We start from the raw sequence: 27,165 nt of genomic DNA, 5'->3' as shown, positions 1-27,165 counted from the left end.
GGGATCAATCTCTTTACCGGATCTCATCAGACCGCAATTTCGCAGCCCATTACAACGTTCGCGATGCATCGAACTATCTGACTACGAATCGAGAAAAACAGGATGTTCGCGAGTGGCGGGCAAAACGAGTGGTGGAAGAGGGTATAAAGTTAGCGCAGACTGGCTGCGGGCGGTATTCACCTACGATGAAGATGGTTCATCTACGTTCAACGTGTCTTGTTAACTGCACGCACGACTGGGCATACGTGGCTCTCGCGTTCGCGTGAAACTTAATATACCGAAAACGAGTTGAACGGATGAACGAAGAAACGGGGATACAAAGGATCACAGGTGGAACCAAGATAGATGAAAGTTCCGAAAATGGAGAATGGGTGCACCGAAAAGCTTCGAAATTGCACGCTGTACACGCGACCACACGTGCTTTGGGTTAGGTCTGGGTATGCGCGAAAAATCTCGCCGTTCGTATCTTTGCTTCGAGATCACAGTGACCTACTTGCGCCTGAAATTTGTAGCCCGTGTTTATCTATCGCTTGAAACTCTACTTCGTTCGTCTTCGCTTTTAACGAATGTCGCGCGGCTTAATTCGAGGCACAGCTTTGAGCCTTACCAGGTTCTTGAAACACGACGATTGCGCAATACATTGGTATTCGTTCTGTAACACGCTCGAGGTACGTAGTTTCTGCCGTTAATTAATCGAAACGAAGGCTTCGATGTCGAATTCACGAGCCAAAGGAGCGGAATGTAGGTTAACGAAGCGGAGGACGTTTAAGATCGCGAAGCTGATAATTCGAGGTCGAGTGAGGCGCGATTACACCTGGTCCATTGGCGCACATTCTCAAGTGAGAAAGTCGATGTCGTGGCTTCGTTATTCGTCTCACGTACCACTCTCGCATCCTCCCACTCTTCTATTAATAACACCATCAAGAGGTGCGTATTTATAGGCATGTCACGATAGGCATTATCGTGCCGGGTCTGAAAAAGGCGCTATATCTAAATGAGTTTTGCAATTCTCTATCGAACTTAAGGGATGATTCGCACCAGCGATCACGGTACGGTCAAATCAAAGGAAAATCTCTTGATCAGTGGCCTGTCTTCAGGCGACCTTCTATTTAGAACTTATTTTGATCGATCGACCAAGTCTGTTCCTTGATCCTCTCTCGAGAATTATTCTCCGTACTTTTGCTTCCTCAGTCTTCAAAAAATAAAGGATCAAAAAATAAACTCATTAGAGAGGATTACAAGGTATTATATACTTACCCGCTATAACAGAGAATTGAATGAAACGGCTATGTCGATTCTGCGAGGACGATAACAAGACGCAACACTCGAGACGGATAACGGAGTTTCGTTAGTAGGAGAATTTATTGCACGGCATCGAAGCAGGAAAATTCGCGTTCTCTAAGACTGTTGAACGATCAGCTCCCGATAGGGATTTATTAATACTAAGAGCTATCGAATTAAGATTCCGCCGCGACGGGGGCAACCATGCATAGATCATCCGATTAGACTCGACAATGAGACGAGCATTATAAAGGGTCAATCGGGGTGCTCTTATATTTCATTCCTTCTCGACATTCAACTCGTGGCTGATTAGCGCTGTGCAAAAAGCTCGGATGAATCGATAACGATCGATGGAACGCAAAGTTCACGACTGGCCAACCACTGCATCAACTTACGTTTGTTAGTTCACGACTCTATGTACCGACGTCTTGGCAAAGAATTTCTTAGTGAACTCGTCGCGTTATAACGTCACAAAAAATGATTTGTCGAGCTCTGCTTTTAAAGTCTACCGATCCTCTAAGGAAGATAAGTTCGCGAAGGAAGGAAAAGATAATCAGAATTCGATATCGAATCAATCCCCCGGAGACTTTAACGAAAATAGTAAAGAAATTAGCATCACTGGCGTAACTAAATGGACAGGATAATTAAGTATGTACTTTTCTTTTTACGTACAATTAAGTTGAACAATACGAGAAACGTGACACGAATCTTCGGTGTTACATCTCCTCATTATGGAGCCCACGTTCGAACTGTCGTAAAAAGGAAACGGCATCGATCGGTAACCATCGTTGAAACGTGGGTTCCGCATCGGAGTCGAGAAATGCTTTCACTCTATATCCTTTTCATCCTGCCCTGTGCTACGAAACTAATAAACCAGCGGACATAGAAGAGGAAGTATTTGCATTTACACGCGACAGCGTACTACAGAGGCGAATGAGCTATGCTAATTCAATGAAATTTTTCGATACCGTGCGCTGAATTTAATTATTTTTATCGGAAAACGTGTTATCGTCAGGGATTCCGGGACAAAGGTGCTATGCCGATAACACGCGTATCGTCGCGATGAAAAATAAAAACGTTATATCCAACGAAATTCCAAGCAGTCCGTCATTATATTCGCAAGTTTCAACGTTTTCACGAAGACCACACGCGTCGTATAAATCGATTAGGAGAGCTTACTGCGAATGGCTCGCGTATTCGCCAACGGGAGACATCGTTGTTCACGCGATGTACATTGAGCTTTATTTCTCAGCTGGTCGTCGCCAAGACGAGGATAATTAACCAGAGCAATTTTGGAACGTTGCCCTTTCGTTTAACCAGCCAGTCGATTTATGGAGACCGCCAGGGTCGTTATGGAGGACCTTGAAAGAGAAGCAGCCAGCTTCCACGTACGCGTACGTTGCGATTCCCATCTGTTTAAATTTGCCTTGGCACGTACCGCTCTGGTATCATCGCGTAAATGTGACTGTCCCGTAAAAATGCGGACAGGTCGTGGCTGTACGCCGATTACCTTCGTGTGGCGTCGCAGTCAAGGTGAGAGGGCCGAAACGTGTTTGGCGATACGGTTTTTGTACTGACTATCAAAGACCTGATTCCGCGCTTATTAATGCGTTAACTGTTACAAGGTAAGGTCCGTTCAACCAGAAGCATTGTCCCGCGTGCCATCTGCGCGTTTTCAGCTCGTTTCCTGTGAATAGCATCAGATATTCTTACATCAAACACCGACGACCTCCATCTATTTTTCGATTTCTTTACAAGTCGATTGTTCGATCTGTCTATAGGAAATCTGAATTGTAAGGAATTTCTAGGGAACCAATTCTATCGTTGGAGAAAATTACAACGACACAGTTCTCACCGATGTACGCGGAGAAGCTGCAGTCGATTTTCCTCAATTACGAGTCGTTAGAAAATTTTTGCAACGAATTATCTCCGTAACTGCTACCTACCTGCAGTCGAAAGTACACGTCTGCCGCGACTCATTTGCTTTCTTTTCGAGCTGCCACCACGTTCACAGCAATCTTCCTCAAAATAGAGCTGGCGCTCGGAGGATTTTCCCAGCCACCCTTCTCGCGTGTATCAACACGCGGAAGGCGCCTGCGGTGCTGTTCCCGACTATGTAACGAGGCGAGAGGAAGACGAACGAGCCTACGAGGACGGAAGAGCCTTACATCGCGGAGGAACTCGCGAGAAAAGATGGGGACAACGATGAATCAGGGGAGCAAGAGAAAAATGCGCGACAATACGGTAGACAACCAGAACGGAGAACGACGTGTAGAAAGCTAGAAGCACGCCACGAGGGAGGGACCGAGAGAGAAACACGCGAGAAGAAACGAGAGGAACGAGGTAGAATGTTTATGGCGACAACAACGGCAACTGCAGCGTGACAGCGGCTTGGTTATCGGAAACCGACGGTGACGGGGTTCTAGTGCAATAACAACGTCGCAAAACACCTCCCCGCTCTCGGTTGACACAGCAACGCGACAGTAACGACGATGTTTCGATCGCACATATGCCATTTTACATGCAACGAATTCCTTTGCTTCTAGCCAACATCGAAGATTCCCACAGTTCGTGACAAACCAATTATTCTCGTCGAGAACGAATACATTCCACGTGTCTTAGCCTCTCGACTAATCATAATACTTTATCAGGTGTAGATCTACCTTTCTTACAGCTACCTACCTGATCCTTTTCATTTCCTTTTCCACCGTACTCTTCTATATTTCGATAAGACATGGCTTCAAGCTGTATAACATATGTCTACGTATTACTCCAGCGGTTTATCAGCGGTATAGCGAGCTTCGTTCGCATCGCAGGAACTCCATGATCCCTTGTTGAGCGAAATGAAACGTCGGAATAACATCCCATCAAAGACGCGTCCTATACCCGGAAGCTTCAACCGGTAACAACAAGAACACCAACTGTGTTGAAGATCTCCGGATACTTGTTTCTCTACCTGTCGTACTTTCCTTGGCAAAGTCCCACATTCTAGTGATACCATTGTTTCGTTTTCAATAAAAATACGACGAACGGAACGGAGAAAGCGAGGGAGAGAAAAAAGAAAGGGAGAAAGAGAAAGAAGTCGGAGCGTGCGCGGTAATGCACGCGTAAACTGGAACGTTCGCAGCTTTGCAGTAACGCTTGCATTTATACGCTGTTCGATCGAGGTGCTCCGGTATCATTAGAGGAGCCATTCGAGACTCACGCCCCCATTGTCCGAGGGCGACTTCTTGCTCCTTTCCCTCGGTTAACGCCGGAGATGCTCAACAGCCTACCGAGACAATGCTGTACGTGTATCGTGCATCATATTTCACGGTCATTCTTTTTTGTGTCCGGCGCGTACGTATCGTCCCTGGTCCCCCTGCTGGAGACGAAAATCCCTCGTCTCGGACCACCGTGGTTAAAATGATTTCGCCGGCCTCCCGCGACGCCAGGCCGGTCAGTTATTCTTATCCGCCTTTTGCCCGCAGAAACGCCGCGATTTATCGAACGAATTCCACCGAGCATTGGAAAGTTATACGTCGTCCTTGGAGAGAGCGCCGTTTCATCGTTATCGCGACTAATTGTTATTGGTCTAGATGCTTTTATTTGCTGTTCGATGATATCCTACGTTTCCTCGACGAGATTAATGAAGTTTCACTAAACGTTGACGATCGATTTCTACAGACATTCAGACGTTGAATCGCGCGATAACTTTTCTTAGATTGCAGCCAGGAAACGAATCGTAGAACAAAGCGTTTAAGACACGAAGGTTTCACAGCCAAGTAGAAAATGAAAATATACCATAACCAAGATAGCGCGACATATCAAACTACAAGTTGTAATTGCAAAAACATTGACGGCTACCGGGAGCAGTTTTGTCAGATTATACCGGCCTCGAATATATTAAAAGACGTCGATAAAGTTCGTTGGCTATGCTGGTTGATAAAATATCGAGTTCGTGTTATCGTTCGTCGCTGATCACACGTACTTGTCACGTTGAATCTGGTATTTGCACCCTATCATCCCGCCCGTGTTCACTGACCCTAACTCGTTTCAATGAAATATCTCCGGGAGCAGCGAGTGCTAATCGGGCGCAATCGTTGTCTCGCGGGGATCATTATCGGATCATTGCACCAGCTAAAATTAATTCTGCTCGGCGAGTCGTGCGGATTCGTGAAATTCCGGGAAAATATCAGTATCGGATAAATTATCATGTTCCATGTGAGATCCTCGACAAAAACGTCCGACGAGATCTGGGAACGTAAATGAGACTGTGTGTGTGTTCGCAACGCAATCCAGAGCTGTTTTCTTCATCTCCTACTTTTCCTCTTTTTTTCTTCGAACGTATCGACCTTATAGCGAGAGATCTCACAGTCAAGGGTCGTATCTACGACCCGTTACGACTTGGCTATCGCTGTAGTCGGTGCGTTACATGCCGCGATAAACAATGTCTGTCTTGTTTTCAATGGCGTAGGAATGCTAAAAACCGATGAATAAAGAGTGCACGCGCGTTTCTTGATGCGCTAGTTACAAGCATAGAATCCTTGGCTCGAGGACAAGCGCGATAGGTGACAGCCCGTGGCAGACGTCGAGTCAAAGAATTTCAACGATTTCCACGAACAACGCCGGATATAGCCGAACCTTTTGTCATTCGAATAACGCAAGATATTATACTCCCTATTTATCTTGCGCCGAGGCGTCGCTACGACGATAATTAGTACGCGAAACACGAAAATGCAGATAAGTGCGATTTCGAGGGAAAAGTTCTACTTCTCTCGAATATCTTGGAAATATTTTCAAGGATATAAAACGAGGCGACGATCGGCGATTGTCTGGTTACGAAGTACACGCTGTAGCGATAATACCGAGAAGACAGCGATAATTCTTACCGGGAAGAAAAATTCGTTGTGTAAACGAGAAAACGAGAAGCAAGAAGGGTAGCTTGAAACAGAGCGGTTCAACGATTTTACGGCGATCTTGCGATCTGTTTAGCGTTACAAAGAATGGCGAGGAACACGTGTTCGCCGTTGCGGCTGGACACGATTGCTCTCGAGCGGCTAGCCATAGCAGTTCCAGGCAAGTGCAATGCTTCATCGCGCCGCTTGCGTGCACCGTGAACGTCCCTTTCTTAGGCGCTATGCATACCGAGACACACAGTCTAGCTCTGTCGTCGTTTATTATTCAATAAACTACATCGCTGTAATTCACAATAATCATACCTAATGGAGATAGGGAGCGCGATATATGTTTGTTTACGAGGTAATTGATCGTCGTAATAGGGAGACAATAAAGCTGCGCGGTTGGTAATTGTAAATCTATACGATAACCTTTTCATTGTTGCAAATCACGTTCTTCGATTCTGCTCTCACGCTTCGCTTTGCCTTTTCCTTCTGTATACTTTTATGTCCTCCCGTTTTCTCACATTTCGTCACTTCAAACGTTCCTTGTTTTGTTTCTCATTTTACGATATAGAATACTTGTACGAGCTATTTGATTATTACTAAGACAGTATCTTGAACTTCAATGTAATTCGCTACGGTTAAAAGCACAAGGTTAAGGTAAACGAGGAGTATCCAAAACTGTCCTAACGTTGTCATGGACTGTGTCTGGACGAGAAAGAAATAATCTCGAAAGTTTTCATTCGAAACAGGACACTCGTCTTTATCTGGTACGGGACGAGAACGACGTTTAACGTTGATGATCAATGGAGCTTCTGTACACCTGTCGAGCCGACCACTTCTCGTTTCATGCTATATGTTTAAAATGGTACTTGTAGCAAACCGGCCCTCGTGCCAGAGTACTACTATTAATTTTATTCTACTTTACACGGGGCAGTATGTACGGAGCCTTACACGCGATCCGCAAGAACATTGCGTGGAAAGCCACGATGCGGCTTTTTCTGATTTCGTCGCAGTAATGTGCGTTTACACGTGTTTTCTGTGTGCGTTTCACGCACGCGAGTAGGCGACTACTTCAGTGGCTGCGGGCGGTCCGACTCTCCTGACCCTTCTTCTCTTGTACTCCCTGTTTCTCTCTCTTTAGTATCCTCCTCCGCCACACAGGGGCGTAATGATTAATTAAGCTTTCCAAGAAAACGCAACAAGTGAAACGTTATTAGTGCTTAGTGGCACAGTTTACTTGTTCCAGCGTCGCTGTTCCTCTCTTGCTCCCTTCCTCCATTCTTCTCCCTCTCTGTCTGTCTCTCTCTCTCCTTGTCTCACATTCATCCCCTCTTCTTCTTCAATTTCCTCATCTATTTCTCCTACCCGATCGGTAGATGCATCCCCGGTGCAGTTTTAATAATTACCATGGCAAAACGAACTGGCGCCTGGCCGCTGCGGTACTATACGCTTCGCATCCTAGATGCATGCACGCCATTTGTGCCGTGAAAATCGAGAACTTTTGAAATCTATGACGGCGATTATCCGCCGTAGGAACGAAGTGGATGATGGAGAACACATGCTTGGCTATTCGTTTCGCGTGAAATCGTTCTAAAAACGCCATAGTCCGAGAGAGGGGAGTATTCTCGTAGCGATTTTCATCGCTATTTAGAGCAGTTTAATTCTGTTTGAACTTTAATATCGTAAAATTCATGGTGATCGTACGATCCTTGATCGTGTTTCTAAATATGCAGGCGTAGCATCTGCGCGAAATTACCGGTCAGTCGTTATTAATCTGGAATCGCGATGGATAAATCAGCGGGGTACATTCGATTAATCGCGAGTTTCGATTCGGAAGCAAGACACGTTCGTTTGTTCGGTATTCAATCTAAACACGATCTATTCGTATCGATACCATTAATCCTTGTCGCGATCTTTTAGTTTCTGTTTTTTTTTGCCTTTTCCTCGTTGGTAAATGATTTACAGGGGACGAATGCATTAACGAGTCCCGGCGATGTACAAGCAGAATTATCCAGTCCCTCAGACAGGCAGTGTTTTACATCGTCATACTATGCAACGTTACTCATCCGAGGAAGATTATCACATTCTTGAAATATCTAACCCGTTGAAGCCAGCTGAAAGATAGATATTTTGCGCGATAAGGGGATAATTGGCTCGGTTCAACAGTCGCCGACCGTTCGTGCAAACCGCTTCTAGATTGACAACGACGATAACAAATTGCATTCCATTACGCCGGATTAATTAAGGCATCTTTGCAATCTCTGTTTCAGATCGATTCTAGCTTTGACAATGCTGACTGCGGCCAGTGTCTCCTCTACCCACGTGCCCGACAAGTATCCCATCGAGGTAACTTTCCATTATGGTTGATTAAGATGTAGCATCGGTTACTCGATCCGTCGACTTTGGACCCTTGTAATTCGAAAAGGATGTAATTCTCGGAAGCTCCGATTACATCTGTTACGACTTACAAAAGATGTGGAAGGCATTTTAATTTTGACATGGATACGCGAAAGGTGATCTCCTTCGGAATATGTTCATTAAGTAAAGCAGCTCGTCCAAGTTGGATTTTGAGGATAATTTAATACATAACTTCTTGCCGTTCAACTTACTGCCATAATAATGTTATCGTAGCTATCTCGTTCATTAAGATATTTTATCTCGAACGTACGGTTCGTCGGTGAATATTAATTTAATCCACTTACCGGAATTAATAAGCAATTACGTAGATGTTATTCTGGGTGGCACGAAGAGGATAATTAATTGACACTGGAGGAACTTCCTAAATTACACTCGAGCTGGCTGCATCCTCAAGGCCGGGCGAACGATGAGCGTGAAACGCTAACACTCTGGTGTATACAGCTTTCGCAATGACATCGCGTTTCTTGTTACATCGACTTCTTCTGGTCGTTTAAATGGATCGTTTGTTTTGGAAAATATTGCAATATCGTTCTTGGCCTCGAGATCATCGCGGTTGGTCGTGAAGATTACATTAAAAAAAAAAAAAAGAAAAAAGGAAAACACTGGACGTTCTCAGTTAACGCTCTCGCGCAATCCGTCGTTTCTTTACGACGGTTCGCGGTCGTTTTTAACAAGCACGGCGATACACGATTGTACTCCGCGTTAGTTCTACACGCGCGGTCTACGTTATAAAGCACACACCTTTGTGTACGTCGAGCCTAATCTGTAAAATTTTCAATCGATCTAGTTAACCGGCATAGAATGCCGACAATTTGGTGGCAACCTGTTGAACCCGGAGCAACCGGGATAACGGCGCTTATCGTTGATTAAACTTACATACTTTGAACGATCGTTCCAGTTAATCGTAATGGTTGGTCGACCGGCCAATTTCAATCGTTCTTCGCTAACAAGCGCGACCTTCCAGCTTTCTATCGTATCAGAGGTACCTACCGGGAAGAGGAGGTATTCTCCTCACGCGAGTCTCTCTCTCTCTCTCTCTCTCTCTCTCTCTGTATTTCGATATTCGTTTCGCGAACGAAGTCGAGAGACTTTCCTCGGGATAGTAATCTGTTCCAAATAATTCTGGAAATTTCGGCGAATTTTTAAAGAAGCCGCCGCCGTCTATCTATAATTCTTTTCTTATGAAACGTTGCCGTAATACGGGCTTCTTATCCGTCGTAAAGACGTTCGTTACGCCCGTAAGGATCCCTTTGAAAGCTCCCGGGACAATGAGATTAAGATCGTTCATCGTGGAAAGACTCTTGAAACGCGGCTCCATTATTCAGGCCGTTGCGCGATGCCGACCGTTCCAGCCCTCCCCCCTGTTACCCCTTTGTCGAGTATTTTCGCGTTTCCTCCTCTCCATATATACGCATATTCCTGCGCATGTGTACGAAGCAAGTTCATGCGCGGCGCGATTAACGTGCCGGAGTTAATGTCGGTCATCAAGCAAGTATTACTTCGTTTTAACGGGTTAACGACTTTTTGAAAGCTGCTCGAATTTTGAATTGAGGCGGGGCTCGCGCTGAAACCAATCGCGGCTCGCCAACAATTCACAACGCGTTATTAGAGATGCCATTAAATTCGCATTCTTTAGCGCCAAACGGTGCGTCGTTAACCTTAGAAAGCTAATTTCGAAATTTCAACGCGATTAGAGGCCGAGACGTATCGACCGAAGAAACGTTCTAATTTTCCTTTAGTTCAATTTCCATAGCGGATCTTTTCGCGTAATGGCGGTTTTCAGTGAACAACGAACGACGTATTCCGCGATATGCTCGGCTACGAGCACCAGCGGATTTTACATCTGCGTACCAATATTGACGGGCGCCACAGATCCGTCTTTCAATTAATTACGGCCTCGCGGGTGATCTGAATCGTGGAAGTACCGATATTAATTATTGAACAAACAGTTCGGATCTCGTCGTTGCAGAGTTACTGTCTCTCCCTCCTCCTTTCGCTCCGTTGTAATTAACGCGGCTGGATTACAACGCGAGGACCTGCCGTTTGATTATCAGGCAATTTTGTTCGCCACCCTTTGATTGATTAATCCGAAGGTGCTTCTAATAAAATTAATTATATCGCGGCCCGCGTGATTACATAACGTCTCAAATTCCTCGCACACGAGACGATGAGTAATGACTGCGCCGCATAATGAGGGTCTGCGTCAAAGCTTTGACGAGTAATTCGATGCCAGCCGTGAATCGTCGCGATTGAAAATCGACGAGGCTTCGACCACAACGGTGACAAACGCGTTGAAATCTTTTCCAGGTCTATCACATGCTACGGGAGAAGACTCAGTTCAATCTTGGCCGAGATAATCGCATAAGAGGAACCTGGGGACCGTGGAGTGCTTGGAGCGAGTGTTCACGGACCTGTGGCACGGGTATTCAGTCGCAGTCTCGCGAATGCGTGCCATATCAGTAAGTAAAATATATTTTCTTAAGCGACATCGAAGTTGCTGCGCTTTTCGTACGAATTACTCTCAAACAGAACGCAACGTATGGAACGTGATTAAATAATCGATCGCAAAGCACGGAATCGTGCGCCTTAGTATCAGCTTCGACGATAATCACAGGTTTCGCGATACCGTTAACGTTTCGCGCGACTCAAGATCGTGAGCAACTGTTTCATGACTTCGCGAAACGGTCCAAGAAACACCTAATCCTAACCATACGAGAATCATAGACGTTGCCGTTTCCTTCTCTCTGGCCCTGAATCGATCGGTCTCTGTGAGCTCGATATTCCGAAGCTTGACACGTTCGTAGCACTTGGAGTATACGAGCGAAGAGCACCGAGTGTCGAGCAAATTGCAGATCGGTAGCAGAGGAAGATTACACGCTGGCATGCCGACGAGTCGCGAGAGCGGCCCCGAAACGTGTTATCGTCGCTGACATTTACACCTCTGTAACGCTACCTGCGCGGTTACGTGACTTTGCGCAGGATTTATCGATGGACCCGTGAGTTTCTCGACCGGCGATAAAATAGTTGAAGACCTGTTGTACCGTTAAAATATTTTCCCCCGTCGGTCGACGGTAATAAGCGAAAAACTTTTTGACTCTCCCCTGTCTTAGGTTTAAAGTCTGCGCATTTAATCCCCCTAGATGTTCTCCGTAATCGTTTTTAGATAAGAAAAGAAAAAAATAACGTATTAGTAAAGGTCTTTCATCAGTTAAAAAAAAAAAGAAGAAAAATACACGCTTCAAGTTGAATAAATTTTACGTGACGATAAAAAACGGGACTGAAATAGGCAACGTTAATGCGATGCACGTACGTGCACTGTTTGATGTATACACTCTTGCTGCCTTCTAACCGAAAAGTACGTTGAACATGAAACGCGTTAAAGATCGCGAAAATGGTGTACGGAAAGCAAAGATAAATCGTTGGCCGATAGGTAGGAGTAATGCGACCGATTTGTTTCAGGCGACTGTTAAGGAAGCGGAGCATTATCTCGGAGAATGGCACGAGCAACTCGCGGCCCATTTGCATCGGTACATACAAGCGTTACCACACGTGCAACACGCAGGTAAATCAACGCGACACGTAATGTGAATCGATGTTTACGCCTTTGCGTCCTGTCTAGACGCGTGATAAATTAACGTTTGTATTTCAATGACTCCGTGCGTGGTGAACTTTTTCGGTTAACAGCAGGGTTATTAATAAGCAGAACTCGCAGTAAAATAACGAATAACCAGAAACGATCGTCGACTCGTGCTTTTTTCTATCTAATGATCGTAAAAAACGGCACATCTCCGTTGCCACTTGAATTTTGCGTGGAGCGCGTACAACTCGTTAGAAGGATCGTTAGAAGGTTTCAACACAAGGAAGAGCTGCATTTACACAGTGAGCGCGAGTATGTAAGTGCATCTATCATGGGGTCGTAGGCAGGCATAGAGAACAGATGCATATCGAAGATCGCTTGGAGGGTTTCTTTTCGACGGTACGTCACGAGTCGCGAACAAATCATCGCAGAGGCCAATTAAGGATACCCACGATGGCAATTTATATGGCTAGCTAAGCCAAGTACACCGGTGTTGTTTAAAATTCATAAGAATAATCACCACCTGCGGAGTTAAAGACTCGTTGGTAATGGACGACTTTGGCCTCTGTCCAGGTACTCGCCAGCGATAATTAGGCCTTCGTGGATATAAAGATACCTGTGTCTATTATATCTATGTATATGTGTATAATAAAGACTCGCGTTCGTGAAATCAATACTTCCGGTTTGATTTCAAAGCGTTTCGAATCGACGAATCGTTGGTCATTTCGAATATGCGATCGAATGGAATTCCTTTGAAATTGCTCGTGCACGTACGTTCGTGGGGTTCAAAGGGTCTCGAACGAAAATGAATATAAATCAAAAATTGAAAATTCACCGTCGGAATCGATCACTCGCCGACTGATCTAGGCACGATACTCGTAGTCGACAATGAATACATCCTTGTGACGAGCGTAAATTTTAATTGCTTACTCCGAGAGATCTTGTTTCCAAGCAGACAAATTTTTTACGGCATGTTGCCGACGGAACGCATGCTAGTTAATTTTCTGCGCGTAAACGCGGCATTGCAATTAAAAACTTTGCATGTTAACCACTTGTCTCTTTTTTCGCTACGGCGCCACGACTCGGCTAGATTTACCTCGGAAACGGTGGTTTACAAACATGCGAGACTATTCACGGTTTTACTGGCCGGTAATTAATCTTCCACCCGGAAATTACCAGGGTTACGCTTCTCCTCAACGTACGCGTCGGTATTCTCGTTTCAGTGTATTCGTTCCGAGTGCGCGGCTCCTTTTTGAAGCCACTGAAATCCATTATAAATGCATGGAATTCGGTGGAAATTTAAAGAAATTCGGACAGCTTCTGTTCTCGTGTTACGTTTCGTAGCGCAAAAAATTCCTCGATGTTTTCTCATTGCCAAAACGTAAAATGCTTCTGGAAAAAATTCTCTCGTATTTCGATCGTGCCGGAGGTCGTCAAACGCCCGAAGTGACAGCGTAACGACTTTCCCAACGATCGATCGTTAATTACCTGGAGTTTAATTAAGCCGTTGCTTGCAACAGAAATGCCCGAACTTCCCGGAGGATTTGCGGGCCGAACAATGTGCCAAGTACAACGGAAGAAACTACAAGGGCGAGAGCTACGATTGGGTTCCATTCTTGGACGGTAAGCTAAAGTCGCTGCAAGCTTTGTCTTGCCATTTTGTCGACAATTTAGTGTTAAAGCACGACGTTGTATTGTACTTACGTTGGTACGCTTCGAACGCGTCTGTTTCAAGTCAGCTTTGTACAGCGTTTGGCATTTCTTCTACGGGATGACCGAAATAAAATCATCGAGATAACTTACTTTAAATTCTTTTCGAATCTGCGGCAGAGTTAAAACAAGAAAATGACGACTAACGTAGAAATAACATTATAAAAATTGCTCCGTGTAATTTCAATTTTTTTTCTCTAACTACTCATCCGTTATAAATTTTTCTCGCGTAATTGAACGTTTCACGAGTCGTTCCTTCAAAAGGATCCAGTGTCTCTTTTTTTTTTTTTAACTGTTATTACTGTTGACCAGTACCGAACTCTTGCGCGCTCAATTGCCGCGCCGTTGGCGAGCGTTTTTATGCAACGCTTGAACCGGCAGTAATGGACGGCGCACCCTGCGACGCTCCAAATCTTCGTGGACATAATGCCGGAATTTCTATGGAACGCACAGACCGATGGCTCTGTGTCGCCGGACAATGCAAGGTACGATGAGTCAAAGCAAAGTATTCCTCCACGTCACGACGGGAAATTAATCGTGGTTCCTCGTCGAAGCGATCGGCCAAATCGGCGCGCGACGTTCTTTTCTTTCCCTTTGCATTTCTTTAATTACACCCGATTTGATCGCGACGCGACTAGTTAACCGTGTCCTCTTTGTTCGTTCCGCTAGTTTTTTCTCTCCCTCTATTCTGTTCGACGTTGTTTCGCGTTGTGTTGCTTCCCGTTGTTCGATGGTATATCGTTTCACGCTAATTTTCGAATTGTTTCAGCCCATTAGTCCCTTCTGTTATCGTTGAAACGTCGTGTTACGTTCACGGTATAAAACACAAGTCCATTTTGAAGTGCTTGTATATTTTTACTCTTTTTTTTTTTTCACAGTCCGTGGGTTGCGACGGTGTGGTAGGTTCCGGCGTTACGATGGACGCTTGTGGTGTCTGCGGTGGTCAGGGTAAAGGTTGTAGACTGTACGAGGGTATTTTTATGGAACCAATCCTGCCGAGGGGTCATCAACCCGTAACCACCATCCCGAAAGGCGCCATGTCTCTCAACATCTCCGAACTACGTTTCAGTAGTAACTTCTTAGGTATTTCATGAAAAAACACGCTCGAAACCGCGTTTATTTAGGGCTACGAAAGCAATGCCTCTTTTCTTCCATGCTTTGTTAACGAATAATCCGATGTGTTAGCGTTGAAAGACAGCAACGGTAGTTACATCCTGAACGGACCCTTGGCTTACAGTCCAAGCGGCACTTATAAAGCGGCTGGCACGACATTAACATACCAGAGGGGTGACAAAAACCGCATGGAGTGTATCTTGGCAACCGGGCCACTGAACGATTCTTTGCATTTAGAGGTACGCCCATAAAGAAGTCTCTGATATCTCACTCGTTCGAATTTATTGGATCGACCATCTATTCTTTTTTCTTTTTTCTTTTCCATCGAGGATCGTTCCTCGACTTGATATTGTACTTTAACCGCGATGCCATACGTCGATGTCGCGAGTATTGTACTTTTAAATCGCTTCTCCAGATTCTGGCGCAGGAAATGAACCCTGGAGTGCTTTACAAATACATGATGCCGTTCAATGGAAAGCCAGCGATAGCACCGCCGTTCTTTCCGATAGGTAATTCATCGAGGAAGGTTTTCAGGACGATACCTTTATGTAACTGACTTTGGGCGAAACACGGAATGATCTTTGAATGATTTGGTATCTTGCCCTTTTCGCAGGATCCGTCGATCGCGGCAACGAAATCCCCGATTCGGATGCTCGCATCCGGCCAACCTTTCCGGTCTCTAGAATGTAAATATTCGCAAATATTTACACCTGTTAAATTTGTTTTATCAAGATCGATTATTCGAATTAGTTGAACGAAAAGATTCGTACGTCAAGGTAGAAAATCACTTTCGCCTTTTCAGATCCAATCAAAAAGCAGATTTATCACCGGCGACTCATAATCAAGATCGAGCACGGGCTCGCGAGAAAGGACGGAAGGAAGAGATGAGGCATTCGCCTACCACGGTGATGGCCGGGGATCAGCCAAAATCGAAGAACAAAAAGAAGAAACGTCTGCGATTCTCTTGGAAGATGTTCGGAGTGACTTCTTGCTCCAAGGAATGCGGAGGAGGTATGAGATTTCTCAATTTCTTCGTCGTTTATTTCGTAAGACGAATAACGAAAGAAGATGTTGCACATAATCGAAGTTCCAACGCTTCCCACACGATTCTAATCTGTATCAATGTTTCAACTGATGATGGGGTCACGAGCTCGATTTTTCGGACACGGTAATTAAACGGGCAATTAGGAAAAAAGCGCGTAGACAATTAAAACGAGCTTTAGGAACGAACAAGCAGCTCGACTAATCGAGACACGCGTGGGAAGTCGGCCGAGACTCGTTCGTTTCGGTATTATCGCCGGAGTTCGGAGGGCCGTGAGATTACAACGCTCGATTCGCTCATCGCCATCGCGGAAGTGCCATCCAATTCATGAAATTTATTAGCAGGAAGCCCCACATCCGTGACCAACGTTCGCGTTATTATTTTCCAGCGGTCGGCTCTCCGTTCTCTCTCTCTTTGACGTCGGAACGTTTACACGCGACCGTGTCCGATGCCGCATCGCGAAGCCAGGACCACCGAGATTTTTTTCATTTAGACTGACGGCTCATACGGGCGAGTCCGAGATAACGTCGAGACAGCTGTCACGGACCCTTTCTTAATTTCCATTCTCGACAACGACGATAACTGGCCTCGAATACCGCGCGACCCTTCGATCCTTTCGAGCAAGTTGCGATCTCGGCGAAGATCACACGACCGGAAGAATTACGTTCGAAGGAAAATCGTAGAAAGAAACGAAGATAGCGTTAAAATGCCACTTCCGTTTCTAGGCGTTCAGACGGCGATCTTCAAGTGCTTCCGCGAGAACAGGCAGATGATCGTGAACGACAAGCGTTGTCGTAACGTGGAAAAACCGCAACAACCGCCCCCGTTGCGTTGCAACGACAACCCCTGTCCGCCTAGGTAATTCGTTTTCTTATGGTTCTTATTCGCCTCCAAAATTGGCTCGCAAAACGATCTCGCGCATTAAATTCGCAAACGAATTGTACGTGGTTGCAGGTGGAGGGCCGAGCCGTGGGGCGAATGCTCGGTCAGCTGCGGCATCGGGACAAGGAGTCGGAAATTGGAGTGCGTACAGGAACTAAATGCGAATTTGACGATGCGAGTTGCAGCCGGTGCGTGCGTACAACCGCCTGACCTTAGAAGCGTGGAAACCTGTACGAAACCGGCTTGCACGAACGGTCCGGAATTGAGGCACATGCACTCTCAGCACGACACACCCAGATGGGACGTCGGCGCCTGGGGCCCAGTATGTCGTTCCTTTTTTCTTGATTTTTTTCTCTTCGATACAGATAGAGCGCTCCTTGTAAAGTAGCTTTGCCGCTTCCTTTCGCTTAGAAAAGTGGCCCGAAGCCCGGCTAATGCAACGGTTAAGCGAAATGCATTTTGTACTCGAACGGCTGACACGGTTTCAGCGGGCTTTTACGATTTCAGTGCTCGACAACTTGCGGAACGGGAATTCGTAACAGAACGGTGACATGCATCACGTCGGGGGATGCCTGTTCCGCGTTCAACAAACCCGACTCTCAGAAAATCTGCGAATCCGCGCCTTGTACGCGCACCGGGATCGAGCACAGTGCTCCTTGGCTCTACTCGGAATGGTCGTCCAAGGTAAAATCAATAATCGAAAAGGGAGGATTGTAAGTCACGGAATATCCACCGAACGCGTCTCTTTATCTCTGATTCAGTGCTCGGCAGAATGTGGTAGCGGAGTGGAAACGAGACAAGTGGCCTGTGCCGATGGTAGCGAGCTGTTCTGCAATCCCAAAGAGAGGCCGGAAACGGAGAGACAATGTTTCGGAAGAGAATCGAACTGCGATAGCGCGAAATGGTTCACCGGTCCATGGTCATTCGTTAGTAACAGATAACCAAACACAGAGTAACTCTCGTGGCTCGTCGTCGAATCTTTGGCGATGATAAAACGACGCCACCGTATCAGTTGCTATCGTCTCGATTGAACATGCATCGACAAATATGGTTTCAGTGTTCCGTGTCTTGCGGAGTGGGTGTCCAGTATCGAGAAGTTCTTTGCGTCGCAAGGACGAACAAAGAATTAGTCGTGTCGCCGGCGAGCAATTGCAACGGTTCGAGGCCAGCAAACGAGCAAGTATGCAGAGCGAGCGCGTGTACACCGACATGGTTCACCTCGAACTGGTCGAAGGTAAATCGCCAGAGTCGAGTCGGGCGCGTAGATTTACGATCGCTCGACCACCGTGACTTTTTGACTTTGCGATATAAATACCCATATAAATATGGATATAAATACCAACACGGTTTTTCAGTGCTCGGTGACATGCGGCACCGGAGTGCAAACCAGACTGGTTCGTTGTATTCTCGAGGGTGTCAGCAACTCGAATTGCGAGGATGTTGCGAAACCTAGCGGCCACCAGCAGTGCAGTTTGGATCCGTGCAAAAAGGATCCTCCGTCGTCGAGCAAACCACCGAAAAGTAAGCTTTTTGGTCCTTCGTATCTCATTCGGTTCGTATTGCAACGTGTGTTAACGAGTCCATAAATTGTTGACAATTTCAGAAGCTTACGAGGCGTCGTCGGAGTGCGTCGACAAACATCCAAATTGTGCGTTGGTCATGAAGAACGGTCTGTGCCGCATCAAGTACTACAAGTATTCGTGCTGTCGGTGTCGTGAATAGTCGTTCGGCGGCGAGAACAAGCCACCGTTTCAGGCAGGTCCACCCCACCATGGTCGCGGCCGTTTTGTGTTCGATTAAACTCGTTGCTTTTCTCCCTTAGCTAAATGTAAACGGGGAAACTTGAACGGGGGATTTTAGCGACCAATAAGACTGTGACAAAGGAACGACCCTATTACATGTATAATTTTATTTAACGCGATAACAAGCTAACCCCGCGTAACTTTATTCCTTCTGTTATCTTACTCCGACGCGGAACGTTGCGGAAGAACGATTATTTAATTGCCCGTGAAAATGCAGAAAATAGGTGAAAATTCGCTAGTACAGAAGAATCAACTAGTCGTTCGAGAATAAACGAGTGCCGAGGGCGTTTGTAAATGGAACGCCAGACAGCATGATGCGTCTGTGCACCAGAAACTCGTATCGTACGGTATGTATGCACGTGTGTTGCGTGTGTAGATATCGCTCAGTGTGACCGCGTGAACAGCCAGCTGCAGGGGCGTAATTTTGTCAATGCATCGATCTTGGCCCCGCACTCCAATTCCGCCGTGTTCGACCAAGACCGATGACACCGATAATTCGACATCGAAATCTCGAGTCGTGCGTTTAGAACGAGAGCGTAGCAAACGTTTCTAAAGCAAAAGCATGTGAGTATCGATAAAGGCTATGGACGGGGGGAAGTTGCTATCGAATTTTTCCGAAATCCTGCGATACCGTAGATTTAGTAGGGACCGATAAATACGCTCGATCGTCGGCAAGGAACGAGGGATTATCATTGTTACGCCCCTGGATGAGTTGCGGTCCCATTTGCATGCGCGTTCGACGTGAAACCTGTACGCCCATGTATCCATTTAGGTAAACCTGCGAGCTTGTGCCTGGACAAGCGTGCGTGGACACGCGAAACGAAACGAGCTCCGAGCGAGTACACGAGCTGCCTGCGGTGTCTCCGCGAAAAGAAGAAGCAAAACGCGTCGATCGATACGACTGCATGTGCACTCGATGTACTTCGATAGGTAGGCTGTATTAGTTGCAAAACTTTATTTATGTGCCCGTATAGATTATTTGTACCACGATGGATGCAGGCCGCGGGTAATTTCTGTTATCTGAGCATTTAATTAACATATCGAGTCGAATGAATCCGGCGATTTTGATTTACGAACCCGACTTATTAACAAATTCATCCGCGACAAGGACAGCACGGCAACTCCGAACCGGAAGCACGTCGACATCCTTTCCCCTCGTTAACGTTCCTGCCTCGAGGAACAAGTTCGAGAAACGCGTTCGATCTCTAGGAAAATATTTCACCTCGGGCTAACCACGGAAAAGTATCAAGACGTTCGTGTATTCGTCGTTATATGTGGTCGATGTCAACTGATTCGCCTGTTCTTAATATGCGAGCATAGTCGTAGGATATTAACTATAGCAATGGTATTGAATCAAATATACGCTTGTCTCTGTGTAGAAAGTATAAAGTCACTGGTATACTGTATACGTAGAATCGAATTTAATTTTCGTCGTCCCTGGTAGAAGTCGCGAGAGGTTTTCGACGTATTATTAATCGATGAATTAATCGCGCGTACAAACACCTTTATAAGATATATGGACGTTGAGTTAATTTTAAGTAGGTAACGTTTTCAAACGATTAACGGAAACCTCGTGAAAACTGCGTGGGCAATCAATTCTCAGTGTCAATTAAATCGCATTCCGGTTTACCTTCTCAACATCAAGGAAATCTGCGAACGCCGGTACCATACTCCGAGCCCGCTTTGTGTCCCTCGAGAAGCTGTTCTAATTTCTGTTGCAATTCGTTTCAATAAACTTTCCGTTTTTCCTTGTATCGTTTCTTTACTTTACACCGACACACGTTGATTCACAGGTAAGTGTCGATTACCCGAATTATTTTAGACGAGGTAGAATTTTCTATTCTTCTCGTTCGTTCGGTTCTTTTCCATTTTACTTTCGATTTCCTTTTTTTTTTCTTCTCTTTTTATTTATTTGCTAGTCTTCGTTTGTTATACGCACGTTGTAGCTACCGATCCGAAATACGTGTACTGCATGCGTGTACGAAACAGTTCCGCAAGTTCTAATTACAGACTTATTACCGATTCAACAAAACGCATCTAATTACATGGTTGGTAATGACTTTCGTGCCAGATTGGAGAAAAGTTGCTCAACCGAACGCCAGCTCTTACAGTAGATCTGTATACCTATAACTGTACCGTATCCCGTTTACTATTTGAGTATTAATATTTATGGCTGTGACGCGCACCATGAATGGTAAATGTACGTGTCTCGGCGAAGGGCATCCCCCTACCTACGGTATGTTATTTAAATGGCCAGCAAGTGCTGACTTGTGTTGCAAGGATAGGAATAGAAAAGGAGTAGTCGAGCAACATTGAAAAGAAAAGAAAAAAAAAAAAGAAGTTTCAAGTACCTTACGATGTGGGCATGCGTTTCGTAGAGATACAAGCGGTGTATACATTTCACCATGTAACGTACTCACACGAGCATTACGTTTGTCTCTACACACTTAGAAACGATCACCTGCACAAATCGAAACCGATTCTATCTATCGAAGGATCGTTGGATTAATAGGATAGCAGCGTAGTTAACATTCATTTTCGAAAGGCTGTTTTTATATTTCCTTCTAGTAGATTTTTCAAATATATACATATATATATATATATTTTCTTACGCGATTGCTTTAACCAAAAGTACACTTGGATCTATGAAAGTAAACGTAGAAATCTAAGCTGTGATTTATTTTCGATCTCACGATATTTAGCGTCTACTTTCGATCACCTTTTAGTAAATAAAGGTATGTTTATTGTATTATCACATTCGCTCGAGACGCATAGAGCTCGCCAGCAAATGTGACCTCGTCAAAGACTGTGATATAATCGTAGTCTCTTGCAGGAGTGAAGTACAACGAAGAATAATTAACAATGGTTTATCGGTGTAAGGAACTGCCGCGGACCGAGCGCCAATTCCTCATCGTAAATGTGTATTCTATGATATTCAAAGTACATTGTCTATAACATGAGAAGTTTTCATCAATTTTAACCCCCTAATTCTTAATGTTTGAAATCTTTACTAAAGCCCATTGAGAACGATATCTATTACGTCGAGTACATTTATCACTATTGTTAAAACAGTCGGAGGGGTAATTTTATGGAAACTTCTTCCCGATGGTTTATCATTGTATCTGTTGTAGAGATGTGTAAAGGAAAAATGGAGAGTATAGACTGATCGGCAAAATTCAATGTTGTACAGTGTACATCATACATGGATGTTACGTGTTTAAACATGGATGTAATTTCGGATATTATTCCCAATAATCGGATACATGTATATTATACACCTGACGTTGCTCAAAAGGACCTTGAAAATCCGAAATGACAAAATATTAAAAATCGAGCTTATACTTTACGAAAATACTGAATCAGATTGGTAACCGAATTGAAAAGTTTGTCTGAAATGTTTAGCAAATAAGATACATTCTTCGCGTAATTGTTATTAACCGAATCTCAATTCTTCGGAAATATATTATTCCTGTGTTGGCAAACAAGATTTTGTGTTTGTTCAATAAAAAGAAAAAAAAAAAGATAAAACTATAAAAATCCGATTTTTTGAAACAATATCAACAATCAAGCTGTCACGATAAGAATTATATCAGTGGTTTTTACGTGCAATCGTGAATCATCAATCGCATTTTTATCGTATTAAAGATAAAAGTTTATTATAAATTTATAATAATACACAACATATAAATATATCTAATATATAAAAAACAAGTTAAAAAAACAATATATATATAATATATATAAATACGAGTGCTATGAAAAATACTAATATCAGCTGTTAAGTTTTGATATATATTTGACATTTTTTCAAGCGAAATGTAAAAAATGTTTGAAACATTTTCAAGCCGCATATGGTCGCAATGACAATGATTAATTGTTCATGGATACACCTTTACCGGTCCATCGTTCTTTCAATTCTACTTTCAGTCCCAGGTCCCTCAAAGCCGCCTTCACGTCACTTTCGATCTTAGAACCGTGTAGTTTAAGGGCACTTGTCAAGACGTCCTCTATACCATGAGTAATAAATTCTGAACATTCTGCCTTATTTCGTACAGACATATTGCGTATAGCCCAAGCAGCTTGTTTCAACAGAGTCACGCTTTTAGGATAAGCTTTCATCGCGTCTACGATTACAAGCGGCGCTCCACAATCGTAAAACACACCAGCGTTTGAGGGACACCTCAGTGTTAATGCGGAAATGCATGCAAGTCCTGCGGTCACTACACACTCAGATTCCTATGATGTGATCAACGTTTCAATACAACGATCTAAACTAATTACTGGACAACGTGTTTCGTTAAAAGCAACGTCAGAAAAATGCAAACTTACTCTCATTCTACTTATGGCAGAGACAATCAAAGGGCCACAGCCTGATGTTATGATATGAGACTTTACATCGTCATTTCCAGCTAGGGCTTTCAACAATTTTAAGGCTTGCCAATTTAATTTCTCTGAGTCTGGATGATCGATCATAACATCTATGACAAACTTTAGCCCTCCTGCATCTTCTACCTCCTGACAAAATTCGTTCCGCACGATTAGCGCCGCTAAAGTTATCATTAAGTCACCCACGACCCCTTTATCTTTCTTATATCCTATATACAATAAAATACAATGTTAAAACTTCATGTACACAATTATTTCTAAACACAGAAACGATTAAATGGTATTTACTTGGCAACAACCCAGTAAGGACATTGAGGGCTCCTTTTGCAATAACACTTGCGTGCTCATGAGCTTTTCCATATTCGTGTCTAATATCATCATCTAACACCAAGGCTCTAATTACAGCACAAGCATCTCTTAACTCTGGTCCAGACGTATCATCACGAATCAATATTTTCTTAAGCTTGTTAAAGATATCCGCATTAAAAATACCTTGTCTATTAAGCTCATGTTTTATACAACATTCTCTTATCCACCGTAAAAGTAATTGTAACGTTGAAATATCTGGATATCTATCTAAAATCCTAACAAATGAAACAACGGAATAACGTACAGGTGAAGAACTACTGCCCATTATATCTGATCATAATTAATAATAACTTCTTACTGTATTTGCAAGGCTATTCCCTCATCATTCAACAAGTCTGGATTACCATTCATTAATGAAGTAATAGCTTTCAATGCCGATTTTATGATAGTAGCATTATTAAGACAGGCTTTCATTAATTTTATTAAAGTATTATATGCCCCCTTCTTTCCAGCATATATTCTACGTGCAATATCTTTGTCTAATTCATTTCTCAATTTGTCTAATGTATGATGAACATTCTCATAATTCTGATCCTCTATAGCATTATTAATTTGATTTAAAGAAGATACGATTAATTCGCTATCATCATTGAGAATTAAATCTTTAATGATGTTGCTCAAGTCTACACCCTATAAAAATAGAGGTGATAAAAACAACCATGTACTTATGTAACGTGTGCTAGATTATTTGAATTCTAGTATTCTTGCACATCATATTCTGAAATGTACAATCAATTCAGTATAATAAAGATTGACATTTATATGGCAGTTAGCTATTAGTATGAAAAGACATTAATTATTTCCAAACAATATAAAAATAATATAAGTTTGATCTTATTATTCGTACAATCACTACCTATGAAACACAATTAACCCAATGGAAAATATGCCTCTAACATAACAGCACAGATGCACTATTTGTTTAAGCTTAAACTACAATTTCAAGAACTTCTACGTATTAAATAACATTACAATTTTAATTATTCTTCTGAATGACACATTATACAATTTGCAGTAGACTTCGTAACAGACGAACTAGCGTTCTTCACAAATCTCTAAGTTATAAAAACAGAAATAAACAAATCTGAATACCTGAGCTTCGAATTGTTTTACCGCGTCTTCTATAGCTTCTTTGGGAGTCATCGAAAATTGCTCCATATTTTCGTTAACAACTTCATCGTAAGTTTCCTGAGTAATTACGCGAACCATTGCTATACCTTTGTTCACCGTGTCCTGAATCTCTATATTAGGAAATGAATGCTGTCTTACGAGAGTACGATATGTGTTATCCTTATCCACGTGAGAGCAAAAAGACAAATGTCAATCTGATCGTGTTCTGTAATACGTTATACTGAATAATACACCTACCACGATCGGATCGCAGAATGGTGGGGGTAAATCTAGGGACCCTAAGATACTACTTTTGCTTTATTAAAATAGAGTAAAATATTTTAGCTTCGTTGAAATAGAGTAAACTATATTTATTCTATTTACATTATAAAATTGCGTGTTTTACAATAATCTGTTTCGATATTATCTTAATGAAAGAAACGTGAAAGCGGCTGACAATAATTTTATTCAATAATTAATATTAATTCATTTACTATATCTTTGATTACCATTAATTGAAGAAATGATTTTCGAATGTAAACGATAGGTTCACCAACATACTAAACAATATAAAAAATATATATATATATGAAAATGAGAGCAAATAAAATGAGTGCGTATCTAGCTTAATACATCATAGATACGATTCTATGTCAGTTTAATACTTTTGGCGCAAGCTTTCAATACTGTGAAATTATATATATATATATGTATATGTATGTGTATATTCATTTGCAACTTGTTCATTTTTAACAGAAATAAAATTCTTTATGTTTGTTACCAAAACATATTTAAATGATCGACGTAACGGAGGTAAAGAGAATTGAAAATAAATTTCAACCAGTGTGTTTCTCCTCCTGGCAAAACGTAAGCAATGATTGATTGCAGCGCCCTCAGCTGCTTAGCCTGGCCTAACCGTGTTCGTACGTGTTACGATCGAGGGAAACAATTCTTTGTCACTTACTATTTGATCCTTCCAAGTTTTCTCGTCGATTTGTTGGCAGCCGGAATTGAAAACCTCAAGAATTTGATGTACCGAAGTGCGAAGGTAGTGTTTCTGACGTTTATCGGCTACACGATACCTATATTGTCAAGTCTCGTTCTCGCATCCCCACCGATAGCTCCGCCGAGTTTCTTGCCCGTAAGAAGCCTAATCTTTTCCGAATCACTTTCGGGCGCTGCGTTTTTCATTGTGCTAGCAACGCGACGATTTTTACGTGCATCTGAAAAGTGAATGCTTTATGAGAGCTCAAGAAGCATTGCCCTTACGATTATTTACTTATCACGCATGTAAACTTCGCTATGCTCCATTCATCATCAAAGGCGTGCACTATACAATTTTGTACGTATAAAAGTCGCCATGTGATCAAAATGAATTGTGATATTTACAAATTAATTTTTTAGTGCAACAGAACAACGGGTTTCATAAAATTACAATATTTCATTGATTATAACTTGGCCACTTTTAAACGCTACGTACTCCATTCACGTCATTCGTTGAATAGATATTATGTTTTTCGTATTTTCCTTTCGCACTTTCCATCATAAAAAGTTAATTAGTGTATTCTTTGTAAAGATTATCACAGTATTTTTGATTTAACAGATATTTTAGTATATATTATTTAATGTAATTTTAATGTTTTCACATATTAAAAAATACACTGGTTTATGAAGTGTAGCTATGATATTTTATGAATTTATCTGTAGAGAATTGCGCAAAGAGTCTCATAAGTATTATTTCTGTTTCAGAAATAGCATTGGGCTTGAAGAGGCGATAGTGGATATGACACGGCATGAAATAGATGTTCATTCGAAGGAAGAGGTATATTTGAACTGTGGATCTCCACAAAAGAAATACAAGAAAGAATGATAAAATCATGATACATCACATTGTCATGCATGACTAGTTATCATTGTGTTCATATCAAGTTACTTTGATAAATTTTGTGTGTCCAGAGGAGCCGACACTCAAAGTATCATAGTTCATCATTTACATTGCTATACATACATACATATATATATATATATATATATATACATATATTATATATATTTATCAAACAAGATTTTTAAATATAATTCTATACATACATGTGAGTAGCCTTAAAAAAGAGTTACTGTAAGTTTTTAATAATTCGGGTGCTGTTTGACATATAATCAACAAAAAAATCAAATTTATAAAATGATAAAAATCACTTTTTAAATGATGCTCAAACTGCTACAAATACTTTTAACTGGTGTACATCGATTATTGAATAAGAATCTGTTCTGACACAATTAATGGTATAAATAAAGTCAGATAAAAATGTATCAAGTCTAAGAAGAGGATGCACAACGGTCAGAAGAGATTATGTTCTGTGATTATAGTGTTGTGCAAAATTATTTGTGTTTACATACAATGTATGACTGACAAATGAGTTAATTCTAATATATTTTTCCATGGAGAAAATAATATGTTAATGTGATCGTTTCTTAATACACTTCGGATAACGCTCCGTTTTCAAGGAAAGAGAAACGGTGCTCGTGATTGTGTGAGCAACAGGAGACCTAAGAGCAAGACTTTGTACCGGTATGAAAATTTGTCAGATTTTA

The 27,165-nt window shown here is 42.8% G+C and overlaps 3 protein-coding genes across 7 annotated transcripts in view; 2 read left to right on the top strand and 1 right to left on the bottom strand.

Moving 5' to 3' along the window:
• Nucleotides 1–20,460, top strand: part of LOC122565655 (thrombospondin type-1 domain-containing protein 4-like) — a 43,944-nt gene extending 23,484 nt beyond the window's left edge. For all 4 annotated transcript variants that reach the window (XM_043721877.1, XM_043721853.1, XM_043721861.1 and 1 more), the window contains exons 3-19: nt 8,435–8,510; nt 10,890–11,041; nt 12,042–12,144; nt 13,680–13,782; nt 14,182–14,354; nt 14,748–14,952; nt 15,055–15,221; nt 15,398–15,491; nt 15,596–15,668; nt 15,785–15,993; nt 16,750–16,882; nt 16,979–17,228; nt 17,414–17,590; nt 17,668–17,832; nt 17,964–18,140; nt 18,262–18,427; nt 18,510–20,460. In XM_043721877.1, coding sequence (XP_043577812.1) covers nt 8,435–8,510; nt 10,890–11,041; nt 12,042–12,144; nt 13,680–13,782; nt 14,182–14,354; nt 14,748–14,952; nt 15,055–15,221; nt 15,398–15,491; nt 15,596–15,668; nt 15,785–15,993; nt 16,750–16,882; nt 16,979–17,228; nt 17,414–17,590; nt 17,668–17,832; nt 17,964–18,140; nt 18,262–18,427; nt 18,510–18,628 — 2,542 coding nt within the window. In that variant the 3' untranslated portion in view covers nt 18,629–20,460. The remainder of the gene's footprint in view (nt 1–8,434; nt 8,511–10,889; nt 11,042–12,041; nt 12,145–13,679; nt 13,783–14,181; nt 14,355–14,747; nt 14,953–15,054; nt 15,222–15,397; nt 15,492–15,595; nt 15,669–15,784; nt 15,994–16,749; nt 16,883–16,978; nt 17,229–17,413; nt 17,591–17,667; nt 17,833–17,963; nt 18,141–18,261; nt 18,428–18,509) is intronic.
• Nucleotides 20,461–22,336: 1,876 nt separating this feature from the next.
• On the bottom strand, nt 22,337–24,799 carry LOC122565715 (armadillo repeat-containing protein 6 homolog). Its single transcript, XM_043721970.1, has 5 exons — nt 24,556–24,799; nt 23,762–24,093; nt 23,383–23,678; nt 23,038–23,303; nt 22,337–22,944 (listed from the first exon to the last, which is right to left on the bottom strand). Exons 1-5 carry the CDS (start codon nt 24,670–24,672, stop codon nt 22,579–22,581), a joined length of 1,377 nt encoding a protein of 458 aa, XP_043577905.1. The 5' UTR covers nt 24,673–24,799; the 3' UTR covers nt 22,337–22,578.
• A 660-nt stretch (nt 24,800–25,459) lies between these two features.
• Nucleotides 25,460–27,165, top strand: part of LOC122565623 (phosphatidylinositol 3-kinase regulatory subunit gamma) — a 36,985-nt gene continuing 35,279 nt past the window's right edge. Inside the window, exons 1-2 of one of the 2 annotated variants that reach the window (XM_043721798.1) lie at nt 25,460–25,621; nt 26,323–27,142. The gene's annotated coding sequence lies outside the window, so the exon portion shown is untranslated. Of the gene's footprint in view, nt 25,622–25,664; nt 25,715–26,322; nt 27,143–27,165 lie in introns of those variants that run through there. The other variant, XM_043721807.1, reaches the window with a different exon arrangement.

The sequence above is a fragment of the Bombus pyrosoma genome, linkage group LG1 (genome assembly GCF_014825855.1).
Source record: "Bombus pyrosoma isolate SC7728 linkage group LG1, ASM1482585v1, whole genome shotgun sequence".
NCBI lineage: Eukaryota > Metazoa > Arthropoda > Insecta > Hymenoptera > Apidae > Bombus > Bombus pyrosoma.
This window is presented reverse-complemented; position numbering and strand designations above follow the sequence as displayed.